General features: G+C 36.4%; 1 protein-coding gene across 3 annotated transcripts in view; it reads left to right on the top strand.

Annotated features, from left to right (window-relative positions):
- The window catches only part of SBF2 (SET binding factor 2), a 235,288-nt gene that overhangs the window by 170,160 nt on the left and 46,232 nt on the right, over window positions 1-18,896 (top strand). For all 3 annotated transcript variants that reach the window (XM_083863029.1, XM_083863028.1, XM_083863027.1), the window contains exons 17-19: window positions 703-771; window positions 16,516-16,686; window positions 17,539-17,795. In XM_083863029.1, coding sequence (XP_083719155.1) covers window positions 703-771; window positions 16,516-16,686; window positions 17,539-17,795 — 497 coding nt within the window. The remainder of the gene's footprint in view (window positions 1-702; window positions 772-16,515; window positions 16,687-17,538; window positions 17,796-18,896) is intronic.

Raw genomic sequence — 18,896 nt, 5'->3', positions numbered from 1 at the left:
CAAGTAGTTTGTTTTTTAAATACTAAATTACATTCCAATTCTGCTTTCTTTTAAAATACTTCTGTAATAAAATCACGATTTTCATCAGTGCAATTGCTAGTTGATTTACGTTGGCATACCCTTCTCTGCCTAGAGAGACACGAATGACACACTTGACTGTTGAATGAGACATTCAGAGACTTGAAGAGAATGGGTTTTCATCTTCTTTTAAAGTTAACCTTGTGCCAAACTTTTGTAGAGGCTGTGGAGGTGATTATTTCATATTGCATAAATGTCACTTCCTTCATGTAGACGTTTTGAAAGGGCATTCTTTGGTCAGCACATCACTTCCATTTTAGTCAGGTCTGCTCTTGACCCAAATGGAAGTGAGCTACCTTTTTATTGTTTCCTAAATGAGGAAAATTTTCCTTATTATGGATAAACTACATCAGTGAATTTATATTTCAGACATATGAATGAGAAATTGGCTAATAAATTTCTCAAGTGGGGAGAATCACAGCAATACCTGTCTAGGGGAAATCACTAGATAGATAGATATAGATAAAGATATACATAAAAATGTGTTATTTTTACATTATATTGAATGATTTAAGATTATGTGGTGTGTCAGAAGGATGCCAGAGGGATTCCATAATGCAGAAATGAAATTATAGTGCATAAAATGGTTTTGCTTATTTTTCTTTTGTTGGTTTTTTTTGGTAGGATTGTTCATCTTCAGAAGAATACAGCATTGCTGCAGCATTGTTGCCCCTGACAACTGCCTTCTATAGGGTAAGTTTCTATTGCAAACTACTATTTTGTATTTTTTTTACATCACATACATTATTAAAATGAAGAAAGGGATGAAGGGAGATACATGACAGGTAGGAAGATTCATTCTAAAATTCATTAATGTCAGTGGAAACCATCAAATAGATGGGTATGGACATTACTCCAGAAGGACATTTGTTGATGTTGGGTCATTATGATTATGAGACATATACCCAGAACTAAATGCAGACTATATGATGGATTATTGAATTATATTTGGTCACTAAAATAGTAGAAAAGAATAATTACTGATGTTACTATGTAAAAACTATTTATTGCAGTACTACTGTGTTTAATTTGGCACATTAAACATACACTGGCCAATATAATACAATGGTCACTGTGGTGCAGTTGGCCAATAAAGTACTTGGCCAAAAGTACAAGTCAAGTTTTCAGTCTGTGTAGTTGTTAATTTTGGAGGATATTATAAATGGCTTATTTTAACTGCATATTTGTTTTTCATTTCTTGTTTTGGTTCCTTTTTGGGGGAGAAGTACATAATGTTTGATAGTGGCAAAATTTAATATGATAGTAAACACAAAAATGTAAATAATGCATATTTTATAAGTAATTATTTCAGAAGCAGAACTCTTGTAGTATGACTGTATTTATTTCAGTGTCCCCATACAGGACCATTTTCGCCAGTTCTGGGTACCTCCAGTCCTGCTTTTTAGCATGTACATAGCTGAGGAGATAAGTTCAGAATGTGAACTTGCTTTCAATATTAAATAAACTTTGTTTAATGTCAATGTTGTTATACAATCCAGTTTGGGAAATAAGTGCTTAGTCATTGGTATCTGGTACACTGAGATATTCCAAAACAGTAGTTGTTTGACAGCTTATTAATATAAGCTTTGACACATAATTAATACAGAAATTGAAAAATTGAGCCTTCCACCTTTCAGATGACCCATGAGGCATTTATGAATAGCCAGAAGTAAAATGCAGAAGGTTCCCTGTTTTACCTGAATGGAAACCAATGTTTCTGCAACAAAAAGCTGAGAAATCAGTCAGTCATTTTTTAGTTTAAATTATATATTCTAGTCAATTTCTGAGTTTTTTAAACTAGAAATAGATTCTGTCATGTTGTTTTTAGAATAAAAAAAGTTATACTTTACCAATCATACAAACCAGAATCATATGTTGAAGGCAAGAGCAATTTTGGCTAACTTAAGTGTGTAGCAGATTTCTTGACATTTCTTATTTAAATTAGTACTTAACAGTGTGTATGGAGCATGAAGTTTCAGGGTTTTTTCCTCTTCTAATTATTTGAATTGTAAAAAAGTTTTATTTAAGTGTGTTTTAGTTCATAGCTGTATATAATACCCCATAACTGCTTTTAGGGAAGAGTGTACAGAGCATTTTCGTTCTCTTACATAAGGTAGCATGGTGAGACTTTCTCCCATCTTTAGATCCAGGTTTATCTTTCTCTGTTCCCTCTGTTTTGAGTCCTCCAGTAGCAGAATTGTTGTTTCACATTTGCTGCTGCCACAAATACTTAATTTGAGGGAAGAGCTAATGAGCTATAGAAATTTCCCTCTTCCCTATTTTATTCTTACTACTGGATAAATTCTACATTTTGAAGAAATTTCTGCTTTCTTTTATTTTCTGGTTTTTAATTTTGCTTATAAAATTAGCCAATAGAGTCCACATAGCTCTTTACCTGGAGAGGTACAGGGAGTATTTTGGAGTGTTGTAGGAGTTTGGTTGGATTCCTACCTCAGTAAAGTTTGATCAAGTAGGCAAGCAAAAAAAAAAAAGATATTTCTTAATGTAGTATCAGGAGTTTTGAAATAACCTTTTAAAAGTTTTGATTTCACCATCAAGCGGAGCAAAAATCTGGATCAAATACAAAATATATTTAAGTAATTTCATCTACACATCTACATCTATTTTTTGGTAGGGGTACCAAGATCTCACACCATTTCTCTCACAGCAAGTTCTCTGAAATCTTTTTTTAATAGCCTAGACTATTTAACTCTAAAAATACACTCAGGAAACTGTGAGTCCCTGGATAGAAGAAGCATGATGAGTTTTTTAATGTGCCTGACCTGAATTAAAAATTAAAATAACCTGACTATTAACTTGCAAAAGCCAGCTGTTAATGCATAATAGAAAAAGAATTTTGTTTTTCCCAAATCTAATCCTCAGGTTCAGTGATGGCCCCCTCTGGTATGTCCCATTAGATACAATTCTTTGGCAAAAGTACTTATTTTGGCATAAAACTATTCATACTAAACACAAACTGACATGCTGTTCGGAACATAAGATTATTTGACTAACTTTGCAGTGATTAGTTAAAATTCAGATTAACAGTTTAGGGTTCAGTCTGAATAAAACTTGCACTTTTGAGTAAACTGATTTTTCTTTTTGAGTGTAAAAATACACTTTTTGGAGGATTTTTCAGCTTCTCTAGAGGTTTTCAAAATTGTGTTGTAGACTAGAGTGAATATGTTCTACCTGGCATGAACCTGTGCTTCAACATGAAGAATTATCTCTGCCATATGATTGTGTTGATGTATCCCAAGGATGAAGCAGTGCTTGGCAGAGTGCACTTGTTTTATTGGTGTTTCTGCACTCAGAATACCATGTTTAATGCCAGCAGCCTGTTAAATCTCATTTCACCCACCCCTTTTGAGACTGAACACAGGAATTGTGCATCTCACAGTGGCACAGGGTCATTTGTGTGCAATTAGTGTAATTGCACAGGCAGTGCTCCAAATCAAGTTATCAGTGACAAAATCTGTAGTAAATCTAGAAGTATAGTACACTTCTAAGAGTTTATAAAGTTCAGTCCAGTCTGATATTTTACCATCTATGTTTGCTGTAGCATTTTGATGGGAAATTATGATGGGATTTCACGTCAAAGCATTTCGCTGTTAGTGTAATTCCTGTTGCTTTTAATGAAGTAGTAAAAAAGTTACACAACATCACAGTTCCTTTATGGAAGGACTGTTGGGTTCATGAAATGTTAGGTTTCATTTTATGTATCTAAGACAAAGCAGGGCACAAATGAAACAATTACCTGTTCTTCCTAAGTAACTTTACTGTACTTTACTGAACACAGTGCAGTCATCAAGTGTTTGAGGTGTATAAATAATGAGAAGGATGTGGTTTTGATTGAGTTCAGCAGATAAGCCAAGAAACTGAACAGTAACACAACTTAAAACTTGGAGGTCATGTTGGTAAGATTCTGGAAAGGTTGTGTCATGCATTAGCCTTGAGGGATTTTAAAATATTTTTGGTAGAACAGCAGAAAATTGAAAGAAGGGAGCAAGCTGGCATGATGTAACCCATCTTGTCTTAATGCCTTTGCTTGTTTAAAAACTAGTTAGGGTATTTCTACACAGATCCAATTAAAATTACAAGAAACATCACACTGTGTACAGCGTGCTAGGAGCTCTTGGGATGTCTGGTGAAATTTCAGAATTCTCCCTGAAGTCTGGTGAGTGATCTATTGTGAAACTTGATCAGGCAGGATTTGATCGCACTCTCAGTCAGAGCTGATGGGATTAAAGTCATAGACAGGAAGTCAACACTGGTTGCATATTTGTGGCCTGGAGTAATAATTGAATTTTTCTAGAAAAAATAGTCCCAATGCTTTTTAAAAATTTTAAATATTGGATACAAGCTGTTAGCAAAGTGTGACTCATCAGTGACAGTGGACTTTGGTGTGTACTGTTAATGTCACAAAAACAAACAAATTTTTGCTTCTGAGTTAGGAAAAGGTTTTAGTTTACCATTAGTAATACCGTTGGAATTTTGTTTAAAATTGAAACAATATAAATAAAATGTATTTATACATGAAGATAAAAGAATTTTTCCATGTTTTCATGGTATGAATGACCCATGCTTATTTGGTACGCGATCACTTCTTCTGTGGATAAAGTGGAAATGTAGTATGTAGTATTGAATGTCTGTAGTATAGGAATGTAGTATTCCTTGGTGCTGCGGAGAAGAGGTCTTGTTCTACGTGTGGGAAGAGAGGACAAGCGGAAAGGGATGTATTTTAATCATGTTTTCCTTTTATTAACTCATCAAGGAAGACAATTTGACGGTTGCGCAACTGGTGTTGTCAGATCCACAGGGTTTGGATTCCCTGCCTCATTCTGGGTCCCTGCCAAGGTGGCAGGATGTGGTGAGCCCCACGCTGCGTTGCTGGGAGGCTCAGAGTGCAGCCAGGCAGGATCAGTGGCAGGCATTGTGCCTTGGGAAGGCTGACCTGGAGCAGAGACTGGATAGAACTCAAGAATAGAGCAGATATTTATTAAAAGGCCTTTAGAGTACACCTTGGGCAATGTAAGAGTCTGACCAGGGCTGCAACCAAGATGGAACTTAAAATGGTCACAAAATGGATGACAGGTCACCAGGTCTTACACTTTAAAAAGTTTTGGTTCATTTGCATATTGGGATTTAATTGTCCAATTACAACTTCAGGTTGTGAGGTCCCATCCTTCTTGTTTTCTTTCTTCAGTCCACCATTGTTTGTGCTTTTGGGCCTGAAAACTTGTAACTGTTGTCCTTGGTGTCTTGCAGGAGAAGGGTTTGTTTTGTCTACCTACTCTGTGAAGGGAGCTCACTGACACTCAATATGAGGCTCAGAACTGCACCACTAGGCAGCACAGAATCTGAAAAACATAAAAGCTAAAACTTAAGGCATCAGGCACCAGTTTCAGCCTATCCTGGACCACAGCACAGGGAGCAAAAGCTGGTCCCCACTGCCAACCCAGGCAGTGGCCACCTCTCCATCTGCCCTCCCTTTGCACCTAAGCTGATGTTCCACACTCTGATCAGTCTTCCTTGCATCCCTCAACCACTGAATGGTAGACACAGTTGTGTTCCCCTCTGAACCTGATTGTGCAGAATATAGTAAAATTTTCTACTCCTCAAGGATCTTTTCCAAAATTTTGTGATTAAAATTTTGTGGTGAAACTGTATATGATCATCTCTGCTCCCATACCTTTCTGAGTCTATTCTACCACATTGCATAGTCCACAATAACACACTTGCTTTTGTTTGTTTGTTTGTTTGACATTCATAAGTGTTTGAATAAAAAAAGGGGCATAATAAAAATATACTATTCTAAGAGTAGTTTTCTCTGTGTTGATATTATGGATGGGCTTCCACATTTATAGACAAGCATTTCTTTAAATTGCAGTTTTCAGAGCAGTATTATTTTCCAGAATCACGGGTGTTGAAATTTCTGAGTCAGTTAGTTGTTTTGAATGGTTTAATGTATACTTGGAGAGTGCTGATCTAGTTTAGGCAAAAATAACCCAAATGCAACAAAATGTCTCACAGTTTGGATGTATTACATGCAAATTGACATTTGTCTTTTAGCAAGATGTACTGGAGACTGCTTTATAATATTTATGTGACTGACTAAATTATGTAATTCTTGGGAGGGAGAGAGGGAAAAACTGATTTTTTTAGTATTATTATTATTTAAATGCTTCTAAGCCACAAAATTTCAAATAAAATTTCAATTGGATACTCATGTGAATTTTTTTGTAGAGCTTGAAATGGAATGAGAGAAATGAGTTGGCAGCTTTGCAGACTGAGGCTGGCTGAAATTGTTACGATATGGCATCACTGGGCTCTTCATCTGTGTGGATGCCCATTTTTCATTTGTAGTCCATGTTTCTGTACCTTTGTTGAGAATGAAATAGAATTAACATAAAATAGGAGACTTTTCTTTGAGATTGTAAAAGAGCAAAATTTAGTGTAAATCATTTAACTTGAAATCTTTGAATATAGTACAGAACATTTATTCAGTTAATCTTAAGAATTATCCTGGCAGTATTGTCGTGAGGTAAAGGGTTTTATTCCAGAGACTTTTTTTATAATCTTCAAGGTGAACACAAAACTGTGAGTGAAGTAAAAAGTCGAATTAATAAAAATATGTGAAACTGGAAGTATTTCATGTTAATGCACCAGTAGAGATAATTTGAATGTTTTCCAGAGTGAAATATATATGTTGTTTTGCATAGCAGAATAATAAAATGAAAATAATGTCATGAGTGTGTACTTTCCTAGCTGAAATGGATTAGCAAGTTTCAGTAACAGTTATGGCAGATATTCAATGGAAGCAAGTCTTTACTCCTTGAAATGCCTGAATGAATGACTGCTCAACTCCAGAGCCGGTTGGATGTAGGAGAGATGCCCAGTTTCACAGATGAAGGTTTTCTCTGAAGATTGGAGGCAGTACCAGTGAAGTTCAGAATAGTTTATAATATTTTAATCCTTATCATCACCGCCTCCCCCCAAGAGAGACCCAATTCAAGGTTAATTATGTAGCTGAAGCTTCGTAATTTGAAATGTGATACCCCATGAAAGGCTGATGTGGAAAATCCATGATGATGGGTGAAAAGTTGATTGCATTTTTATGTCTTTGTCAGGCAGATTTTACAGTTAGCATCAGCTGGAATTAGTGGAATATTGGTCCACCTGTTCTGTGGCAAACAGTGGAATAATTTGGTACTAATATTAGCTTTGTTACTTAATAAAAATATTATGTTAGTGTTTATTTTAGAATTTGTGTAAATACCAGGGAATTGCATAAAGCTATTGGATGATGCAATTAATTTAGAAAAGAAAAATTTGTGGGGTTTTTTACATTTAACATGAGTTTTGATTTTCGCAAGTAATTCTCATAATCATCAGCATGCTTTTAGCCTCCTGGAAAGGTAGGAAGACTTTCTGTAGAGTGTTAGCTTTCTACACTGGAATATTTTCTTTCTTGCATCTACTTACTTCCTTCTAAAACTTTGTCCTACTCTGGTGTGCTTGGATTAAAATCACTTCTGCTTTAAAATTCTTCACTCTTGAATTGCTGGCTTTAATTTAGGAAACTCCCATCGTGAAAGACTTCCTTTATTGTCTTGGCAAGAAGTTTTGTCTGCTTCCATTAATTTTCTTTTTGTATCTCTATCCTGCCAGTTCTGATACTATCTTAGTCTATGGAAATGTTTTTGTGACTGAAATAGCATTAAGTAACATTATTTTTAGTACTAAAATTGTTTTATTTATCCATTCGCAGAATGCTAATCCCTTTAATATAGGAAAGAACATGGCTGTATCATGTAATAAATATTAGGGAAGAAACTGAACCACAGAAGAACATTTACAGCATTATTGAGTGTGTATATGAGCATTATTTGCATTCCTGGAAAATCTAGGAGCCTTCATTGTGGACCAGAACTGCTGGTGTTGCTTTTGTACAAAAGAACAGAAAAATGAAGATACTTACCCTCAAGGGCTTACAATATGTATTTGAAATAAGTAATAATACTTCAAGCCAGGCAGTTTGAAGCATTGGAAGGAAGCTGTGGAGTCATCATTATTGTTCATGATTCATGACAGTCATCATTATTCATAATAGTCATCACTACTGTTGATGATTCTATGCACCAGTAGGTTAATTAGGGCTGAAGTTTTTATAGACATGACTTAAAAGCAGGATTTTATTGACTTTTGAGAGGGGATAATGTGGTTACTTGACAGGTACTTATGAATATGAGTGGGGTCATGGAAGAGCATTTTTAAGGCAATGGTCGAAGTTCTGTCATTATTTCCAAACACTCTTCCAGTCAAAAGTTTTTATTACATCCATTAAAAGTTCTTTTCATATAAATATTATAGTTCAGTAAATTATTTTTGCAAAAGCGAAAATATTTTTCAAGTTAAAACAGGAATCAGAGGATTGTTGTTAGCTATGATCGAGTGGTTTTGCAGTATCCCTTGCAAACACAGGCGCCCAAATGTCATCTCTGATCCTTAAGATTTTAACTTGTGCACTTTGCTTCTGAATGGATACATAATACATGCCAGTAGAATACATTTTATGTCTTTGCGGTAGAGAATATCTCACTTCCAGATCTATTTTTAGGTGGGGGAAAAAGAAATTAAACAGGAAAGTATAATACAACATATATTAGGTTAGCATATTAATAGGAAAGACTAACTAGAGAATGATTTTAACATGTGTCTTTACAAGAAATTTAAGAAATTAATTACTGTGGTAACTTTGCTCTGTTGAAGAAGCTGGCTTTCCCAGAATGATAACATCATGGATAACATAACTTAGCAATCTGTAGTTTCTTTCCTTAGTGGTTTGTGGGAGGAAGTACTTGCTTTGGAAGAAAAAAAAAAAGGAAATTCCCTCCAATTAAAATAAGATGTAATGATAAATTTTGTAGTAAATTTCTGTTACTGAGGAACTGACCCACTATTGCCTAGAATAAGGAGAAAGCTATTTGTTGCATTTCCACTATGTTGGATCACATAATTTGTGATTGATGTCAGTTGAGCTTGTTTTCTAGAAATGATACGTAATTCTGGTTTAACAATTTAATTTCATTTTCGCCCATCTCTTTGCGTTGTTACTTCTAAGGGGGATTACAGTGTTACAGAAATTCTGATTCACTTGGAATTTTCACCATGAAGGAATTTCTGGTGGCTTAATTAAAATCTAGTAAATCTTCTGACCTTAAAGTGTAGGAATGTAAATGAAGTAACCGAGTCTCCCATGCGTTTTCCATATGTGTAAGTTCAGCTTCGCCTCCTCATCGCTACGTCCTTATCCCAGTAGAACGGAACTTTCTGCGTGAAAACACAATTTCCTTCACTGAGCTCCATTTCATTGTAGCATTATTATCCCTCATGATTTGAGCAGCGTTATTTTATGTTTCCTGGAGAGAGCAAATGCTTACAAATGGTAAGGGAGAGAAGTAGCTGATGTATTTGTGTGTTTCACCTGCTTCTGTGTGAATGTCTCATTTGCCATCCTAGGTAGCTCATCAACAATTCAGACTGTGGCCAAAGAAATGAGGTGTCAAAACTGCTCTTCTTCCTTAGACATCCAAGTGATTTAAACCCACACTTAGAGTTTGTATCTCCTACTCTTGTTTTCATCCATATCCCTGTATTTTTTTTTCTATTTGCTGTTTCTGTACGCTTCATGACAGTACCTGCACTTGGAATTCTTGATAGGGTGCTCTTCTTGGCTTCCTCTGATTCATCACATCTCTCTGAACTTGTGAATACCATATCAGCTCATTGCCATGAGTTCATAACACTGTGCCAGTAAGAATTCACAAGGCAAGTGTGTGGCTCTCCTCTTCCTAATGCACTGCACATGCCAAAACTGCATCTTATCATTTGGCAGAACTACATCCTGCTCTGTAAGGCACCTCCATTCAGCACCTCCACAATCATTTTCTTTGTCTGTCTGTTGGTCAAACTGGATTTTGTTTAATCTCTCAAATGGCTTAGCTCAGAGTGCAAGTTCCATTTTCTTGTCCATATTTTCAGAATTCTGCATAATGTTGTGGTTCCTCATTTTGTCCTTCTACCTTCTTTCACCTGAACCATGTAGTATATATGTAATTTGTATTGCCAAGATGAGATCTATTACTGTTAAAATTTTATGAATTTGCAATTTATATTCTGTATTATACCCTTACATCTTTCAAATTTCTCATCCTCTTCTTGAGGGTTACTTGAGGACTATTATTTTAATAATATCCTTCAGATAAGAAAATGCTGCATGTTGTGAGAAATTCAGAAATAATTTGACCAGTGAAGGTACAGAATACTGTCGTAGAAGAAGGAAATAGTAATTAAAGAACTATTAGGATGAAGTAAAGAAAGCTACTTAAAGTAGCTACTTTACTACCCTCTTGGGGAATTACTTAGATTCTCCATTTAGCTGGGCTATAGGTTATGTATCAGGTCATCAATAATTCTAAGAACTACTATTTGAGTATAGATAAAACCCATAAACTTGTGAGATTTACAGGGTTTATTTATTTCTGAGCACAGACCTGGATAACAATTTTCTTGCTGTGGGTTATTTTTGTGAGTAGAGCCAATGCCACCATTCCAGTGCACTCACAGGTGCACGCTCACTGCTGAACCACCTGATCCAAAGGGATTCAGTGATTTTTAGGAGATTTTCGAAATAACTGTGTCAAAGTTTACAAAACTCTTCAGATGGATTCAACACTTCAACTGAGAGTTTGTGAAATCTGTATCTTAACTAATGAATTTAACCCACCAAAATTTTATTGTGCCGTATAGAGGAAGAAAAATCAAACTATTTCTCATCCACTTTGTGGAGTTTAACCTTATTTAGAACTGTGAAATTCTGGTATGAAAATGTCTTCTCTCTTTTTTGTGGGATCTGAACATACGTTGTTTTAGACGATTTTAGTTTCATTCTATCCAGAACTATTTAAATCTTTTTTATCACTGTGGAGAAAGAAGTATGTTATTATGTGTATTATTTAATGTTTCAGGGAACTTTGTATTAGCATATATCTATCTTGATAAATCTGTGTAGAAATCTGCGATATTTTGTGTGGCTTTAAGTAATGTCTAGTAAATTACATGTGACCTTCAGGCATCTAGGATTAGAGACCATGAGTAATTAGATGTTTAAATGACTTTTGCCAGAAAATGTATACAGTAAATAAAGCTCCATCCAGAATTACATCCCGTTTTTGCAAAATTCTAGAATTCTATTGCCCTCTGCTGGTTTAGTGTACCTGGCTGTGATTTGGTAGCACTGAATTATGAGTGAATCAACCTTCCTTTTATTTTCCTGGTGAAGTAATTTAAGGTAAACAGTGTAATAGACCACTTTACTACTTATTCTATTTTAAAATAGAAGTCAATATTGAGTCTGGCTTGGTGGCTTTCTGAAGACTGGAGAGGAGGCAATAATAGAAGCATTGCGGTTCTTCCTTCATGCTTTTATGACATTTCCCCACATTTATGTGCACAATACAAATGGATATAATTTTACACTTTAGACCAAATAGGAAAGCCATTCATTGAATTGAATTTTTTGACTGATGTTATCCATGCAGCACACAGTGCTGAAAGACTTGAAAACATATTCATACGCAATTATAATTGGTGGAGCATGTAATGGCTTTCAAGTGCGAGAGGGTAGATTTAGAATAGGTCATAAGAAGGAATTGTTTATTGCAAGGGTGATGAGACGCAAGGGAAGGTTGCCCAGAGAAGTTGTGGATGCTCTATCCCTGAAAATGTTCAAGGCCAGGTTGGATGGGGCTCTTAGCAACCTGGTCTGATGGAGATGTCCCTGCCCATGGCAGGAGTGTTGGAGCTGGATGATCTTCTAGGTGCCTCCCAAGCCAGGCCATTCTGTGATACATGCCCACACTGTGATGCCGTGTTATCTGTAAGTGGGATGTAGATAAGACTCAGTCCTGCTGGTCAGTCAGTGAGGGTTGATCCTGGGGCACAACTTTGAAGTTTTTCTGGGTTTACCAGGATGTGTGTGGGCACAGCACAGATGCCCAGATGCAGGACTGGCTCGTAGAACATGTTTACGTGCAGAATTTAGTTTGCATCACTTGGGCAGGGGCAGCTGTTGCCTGCAGTAACCGGTACCTACTCATGATGTGCAATAGGTGCTGACTGACTGGATGTTTATCTGAGCAGCTCAGAGACGGATTATCAGTCTCTGCTAAATTAGCAGTGCCACTGTGTCCTGATGATCTTTAAGCCTGCCCTTGCAGATTCCAGGGATAACTGTAACCAAGAGAGGAGAGGAAGAGCTCTAGCATGCAAAGGGTGCTGCAGTACCTTCCTCCCAAAAGTTGGATGGATAACCCACAGCCAGTGATTCCTCGAGGAGCTGAGGAGGAAGCTACTTTTGTGTTTGGCAGCACCCTCCTTCTCACTTGTTCTGCTTTATTCTCTCAGCAAATATATCCAAACCAGTAACTCAGGCTGTCAGTTGGAGACAGAAATGCACTTTATTTCTGAAGTAAACTGGATTTCTTTAAAAAGTAGTGCACTCTTGAGTTTCCTACTTCATTTCCATAACTGAGAGACATGCAGCAAAATCATGTGAGAAGAGAGCTGTTAGGTGTATTCATGCTTTGGTTTTTATTCTTTTTGGTTTGAAAATCTTTTTTCAACCTCACAATCAATAGCTGGATCCTCTGCTTTGCTATAATAAACTTCCTTCTTTAATCTTTTGTGGTGTAAAGGGTAGTTACTGCTGAATGACCAGCACAACACATGCTTTTCTTTATCAGAAACAAGCAATCTAGATAATCTAGTGTTACAGAGACATTGTTTAAGGGCCTGGACCCCACAGCAAGTTTGGGAGTCTTGGAACTGGTGCATATTTCTTACTGAGCTGCAAATATCATTTTCACCATCAGAAGTATCCAGTGTTGGGAAACAGGGAAAAAATACTAGGCAGGTGTTATCCAGTACCTCTCAGTAAAGTGGAAATAATGGAAAGATAATTCCTGAATTCAGGAAATTGCCTGTATAGTAATACATAGCAAGTCCCAAACCAACCTTGTGTTTTCACAAACTGTAGTATGTAATTAATTATTTTGATAGGGTAAGGTCTGTTTTGTACAGAATTTGGGAAGGGAGTGTTCAGGGGGTTTTTAGTTTCATTTATCTAATTAAAGGACTCAGTGTCCTTTGCAGAAGTTAACTGATCTTCCGTTGTTTGTTACAATTTACACCTCAATGCTCTTTCTGTCATACTGACAGCTTTAGAATAAGGACTTCATCAGTTCAGAACTACTTTTATTATTTTCTTCTGGGGTCTCTCTTAAGTTGTCAGTCCCTAAATCCTCCCTTATAAGTAGGAAATTCTTTTGCTGCCTTCTGTGTTCACTCTGTCTGGCAGGACTGAGTTATTGGGACAGAGAGAAAGAGCACAAATATCAGTGTAGTTTAGCTGCCCTGTGGAGAGCTAGGTGAAGATATGTTTTTTATATGTAGTATTTCTTGATGGAAAACACCAAACTTGTGCTCTATTTAAACTGGAGAAATTCTGAGCAGATTCTTTTGAATGCAGCAGTAAACATTGGGGCCCTTTTGATGTGTTAGATGAGTTTCCATTCTAGGGAAATGGGCTGACTAAGCACTCTCAGTGTAGAGAATATAGAGACTGCAAACTTCATGGAATGCTTATATTTGTACCAAGAGTATTTTTAGTTCATGGATTTAGACTGCAGAGGAACAGTGTGCTTCTTGAGGCTAGTATTCTTACTTCTTCTTTTACAAACAAACTAACCCAGACAAGCAGAGAATCCAAAGTGATTTTGCCCAAAATAACTGGCAGAGCCAGGAACTGCAAGTCCTGATTTTGATTCTGTGCTCTGGCCACTATTAGGTTTTGCCATTTGTTTCAACACATGCAGGTGATGAGAAGGATAATATTTATGATCACTGAGCTTTTTTTGATGTGTTTTCTTTCATGCTTTTGTAAACAAACTTCTTTTATTTGGTCTAGGAGTTACTGTCAGTGTTGATTTATATTGTTATATTTGAACATAAATCTCCATTGTTTAAAAATTATGTTTTGTACATAGCTGTTAAACTATGAGCACAGGAAGAGCATCTAAAAACCTCTCAGCTTTCCTGTCATGTTTGTCCCATGTGAAAATCATTTATTTCATTTTTATTTCTTTAGACGCAGGGTTGGGAATTAAACTTCCTTTTGAGTTTGTGTGAAAGATCACCCCTTTCTACTCAGTTTACACAATAACCTGATTTGGGGTGAAGCATCAAAGGCAACTGAAGAGGTTGGTAGTCAATTCACTCTTTTGTGTGCATTTACTGCACAAATTGACGTGAGTTAACCTTACCAACTGGCTAGGCTTGAACAGACTTTCCTTTCTCCTTTTGTTTTTCCTTCCCCTTTATCCTTTACCCTTTTTCCTTCCCCCTCTTCTTGACATTCATATTCACTTTTTGCAGATCTGTTGTGACTGGGAATTCAGTCCCAGTGAAAAAACAAATAATAAACCAAAGTAAAAGTCATGACATGGCTTTAGCAGTAACCTTTGTTTTCAGGCTATGTTGTCCATATTTTTATTCCATGATTTACCCATCATCCCTATTCCCCTGTAACACAGGTTTTGTACATCTGGCTTTTGAGGTAGGTCAATGATTGGGCCAGATCAGTCTGTGGGCCCTGTGGTGTGTCTTTTGTATGGTTATTTTTTTTCAAGGGAATGTCCAGCAATCCCTACAAAGATCAGTAGGACACTGTTTGTGCTGACCTGTTCTGGGATTTAACAGCTGGATCAGGCATGGGAGATCAGTTATCATTTCCTGTGATCTGCCATAAGCTGCACCACAACTGAAACTTGGGCATCTGTTAAACAAACTAGCTATCTGCTCTCTCTGTCTGTATTGAATAAGCAAAGTCACATTTAACGTATTGAATAGATGTAGATTTCTTAACAGGTTACCAAGAAATTTTGATGAAATTCTGCATGATCAAATAAAAATTATACCGCTCATTTTTAGGTGGCTAAGCACAAGAAGGCACTTCAATTGGGTAAATTTTATTAGCATGTCACATAGCATTTCCTCTGATGCAGAATTCTCAAGAACCTTTGATAGGGAATAAGTACATGGCACATGATCAGGACTTTCAGTTCACGCTGTACTTGGAAGAGCATAGTGAGGAAAACACAGCTTGAAGAATTGCAAAACTGGAAATCTGCAAACCAGACTGCAAAATTTTTGGTTGTAATTTCCTATCCTCCCATTTGGATGCCCAAGTGCCACCTAGGGAAATATTATAAGTACTAGCTGTTCTGTACAATTCTACAATTACAAATATTAAATGGAGTAGTATTCATGCTCTCCAGGAAAGTGATTCAGAACATAATCACTGAAGTAAAATCTAACTTCTATATATAGTGTGTTTCAGGTATGGGTAGTATTGTGAGTGGTAACCATTTAATGAGGCACTCAGTAATGTACTTTATTCTTCAGTTCTGCTGCAGAAATAATTATGAGCACAAATTTAGATGACTTGCTGCTTTGCTCTGTGCAGTATACAACATGTTGTTTTGTGGCCTTATTTTTTCAAAAAGTAAGAACATATGATAAAGGATTTCATTCTTCATGATTCAGGTCCTTGAAATAAATTTCCTTTCTTTTTATGTGGTTATCAAGAATATTAAACAACTCCCTGGGAGACTGGTGCAACCTAAATAAATAGATGTACTTGAAAAAAATGCTTCATTCATAATGACTAATGCTGTAACAATTCTGGGTTTGTTTGAGACTTTACAGTGATCCAGACCCTTGTGACTTCAAAGAACATACCCAAATTAGCACTCTTTCAGGAATTGGATTTGGGTCATACAGTTCAGTAAATAACACTGAAGATAACGATTTATCTAATCTTCTGCTGTTGTAACAAATGGAGTTTATTGGAAGGACTCAGTTGACACTTCCTATTACTTTAAATTTCATTACTACAGTTGTAAATAAAAAGAGAAATAATTTTCATCTGTTTGAATGCTAATTTCTATGTTGTATGACTAGGTTATTAAAAATACTGTGGTTTGTTGGCAAGGAAAATGTTTTATATTACATATGTGTTCTGTTATCACAAAATTTTTAGCTCAGTTCTCATTTTTCTACTCTGGATCAAGAAAACCATGCCTTGCACTGCCATTAGACTTGTATACACCCTCCCTCGGTGTTAATTTCTTGAATGGCACAAAACCAGAGATAATTTCTCTATCCCATATTGCAGTACAAAAGTTGATATATTTCATATTTCAGTCTGTACTATGAATCATATAGATGTGTGTGAGTGAGTTCTGAAATCAGAGCCTTTAAAAGAAATAGAATAATAGCACTGATTTGTCAACCTTGCACGTTTTTTGCTTGCAGAAATTAGCACCTGGGGTTAGTCAGTTTGCATACACCTGTGTACAAGATCATCCTATCTGGACTAACCAACAGTTTTGGGAAACAACCTTCTACAGCAACGTGCAAAATCAAGTTCGCTCTCTCTACCTTACAGCCAAAGATGACAATCATGCAGTACAGTTGAAACAAAAGGTATGAAAATACATTAAAATATTAAAATAATATTTTTATTCACATATTAATTCTCCTAGGTTACAGAGAGTTATGCTTTTTCCAATTTTATGGGGTTTTCTTTCATTTTCTCCTGTGTTACACAGTATACCATTATATGAGAAATAATCTGCAAAGCATTAGAATTTGATGTTAGCTCAACCTAGTGTGGAAAACGCATTTGCAAGATACCTAGTCATTCATTAATTTAACATCAGGCTTTATGTCACTAATATCAGCTGCCAGATTCCTTTATTCCACTTTGACTGTGTGCCATCTACCTAGTTTGCGTTAAGCTAGTGCTAGAATTACACTCCAACATACAGAAACATGAATGTTTCAGCTGGTCTGGAAACTATTTATATAAAAACTTCCCTCACCTGAACATCCTAGGAATTTGGAGAATATTGCCAGCATTGAGCCATGAGCTGCATGTTATTTCTCAATCTGATTTATGCTTGTTCTTATTTGAGCTAAGTGGATAAGCTGAGGAGAGCAGCTATGGTAAAATCAGTAAACCTCTCTGAAGAAACATGGAAGATTGGATGGCATAAAAAAGACCTTAAAAGCAATGATGTTATTTAGATCTCCTCATGTGCTACTGGTGCGTTTCAGTAAACTGCTCCCAAAGCTCAGTTCCCATAATCATAACTCTTCTTAAACCCTATTGAGGGTAGTTATTTACTCTTTCTTTTTAAGTGAATATATTATTTAAATAACTGAAGAAGCTTAATTAGCAATTGAATAAATAAAGCTTTGGCTAAGCATTGTTTTTTAAGTTGTAGCTTTATCATTTCTTCTATGTCTTTGTATTTCTTTCTCTGTGTCTTCCAGGAGAAAACTCCTGCAGACCAGGATAAGACAGCAATGGACCTGGCTGCTGAGCAGCTGAGATTGTGGCCAACCCTTAATAAACAGACACAGCAGGAGCTAGTGCAGAATGAGGAAAGCACAGTTTTCAGCCAGGCCATTCATTTTGCCAACCTCATGGTCTACCTGCTGGTGCCACTGGATACAAGTAAGAACAAGCTGCTGAGAACATCAGCTACTGGGGACTGGGAGAGTGGAAGCAACAGCATTGTCACAAACAGGTGGGTATTCAAGGCCAGTGCTCATCCAGCAGGATGGGCCTCAGCTTGCAAAATGGCTGTTCTCTAAATACCAGTGTGTTTCAGCAGCTTCACTTCCTTTCAAGTTCACTGGTTAAGGAGAGTAGAAGTCTAATACAATTCCTCTCAAATAACAGAACTTTGTATGGAGTGATTTACTTCCATTTAAAGGAACATTGTGTTGTCCCAGTAAGAATTTTTAATCTAGTAGTGCAAATGTTGAAGACAAACAGGGAGTTCGGTGAAAAAGAAAACAGAAGCCCCAAACCCACTTTGGTTAATTTTTTATATAACTTGAAAATACCACTGTCTGAACCTAAAATCAAGGAGGCATTTGTATAGCATCTATAAAATCAGCATTTCTGTGCAACAGCTGCAAAGGAGGAAAGGCACTGAGGTCACAAAAAGCAAGAGGGCTAAACCACAATGGCAAAGGTTAAATTACTAAGGAAGCAGTAGGAGTATAACACCAGTTCCATTCATTCCCTAGCATGCAAATCCAGGACATTTCGTAACAAGCCTTCCTCCCGTTTTGTTTATTGTCTTCATTATCACCTCTCTGTACAAATTCTCACTTGATAAAATTATAGAACACTATGTGAGAACACTGGCATCAAGTAAAAGACTATCAGGATGAAACTCCCCATGGAGTTACTAGTTTCTGCTGACTACACACCTCTAATCTCAGGCATTAGGCTCAGTAGACTGCTTGTGGTGTATGTTGCAATCTATGAATTTGGCCACTAATATTATTATGGGAGGTATTTTTAGACATTCACAGTACATTTCCCACTGAATTGCTTGCTTATCTGATGCACAAAAAAAATTCTTATGATCTTTTTAGCTTTTGATTGCTTTGCTCTGCAACCTAAATATACATATAATGTATCTTTCTTTATATAACTGGGTATTTGCTTACCATGGGTTGCCAATACTTTACTTGACTTCACGAAGAGAAGACATAGAGCTCTCAAAAAGCTGTTTTTTCTCTTCTGGGCCTATCTGTGCTGGACTCATGGAGAGAAAATTGTCTTTTGTCAACATTCATAAAGTTTTGGCAGTGGAAGTAAAATGTAACCATGG

This window comes from Zosterops lateralis, assembly GCF_965231275.1.
Source record: "Zosterops lateralis genome assembly, chromosome: 6".
NCBI lineage: Eukaryota > Metazoa > Chordata > Aves > Passeriformes > Zosteropidae > Zosterops > Zosterops lateralis.
The sequence above is the reverse complement of the archived record's forward strand: the minus strand, read 5'-3'. Positions and strand labels throughout refer to the sequence as shown.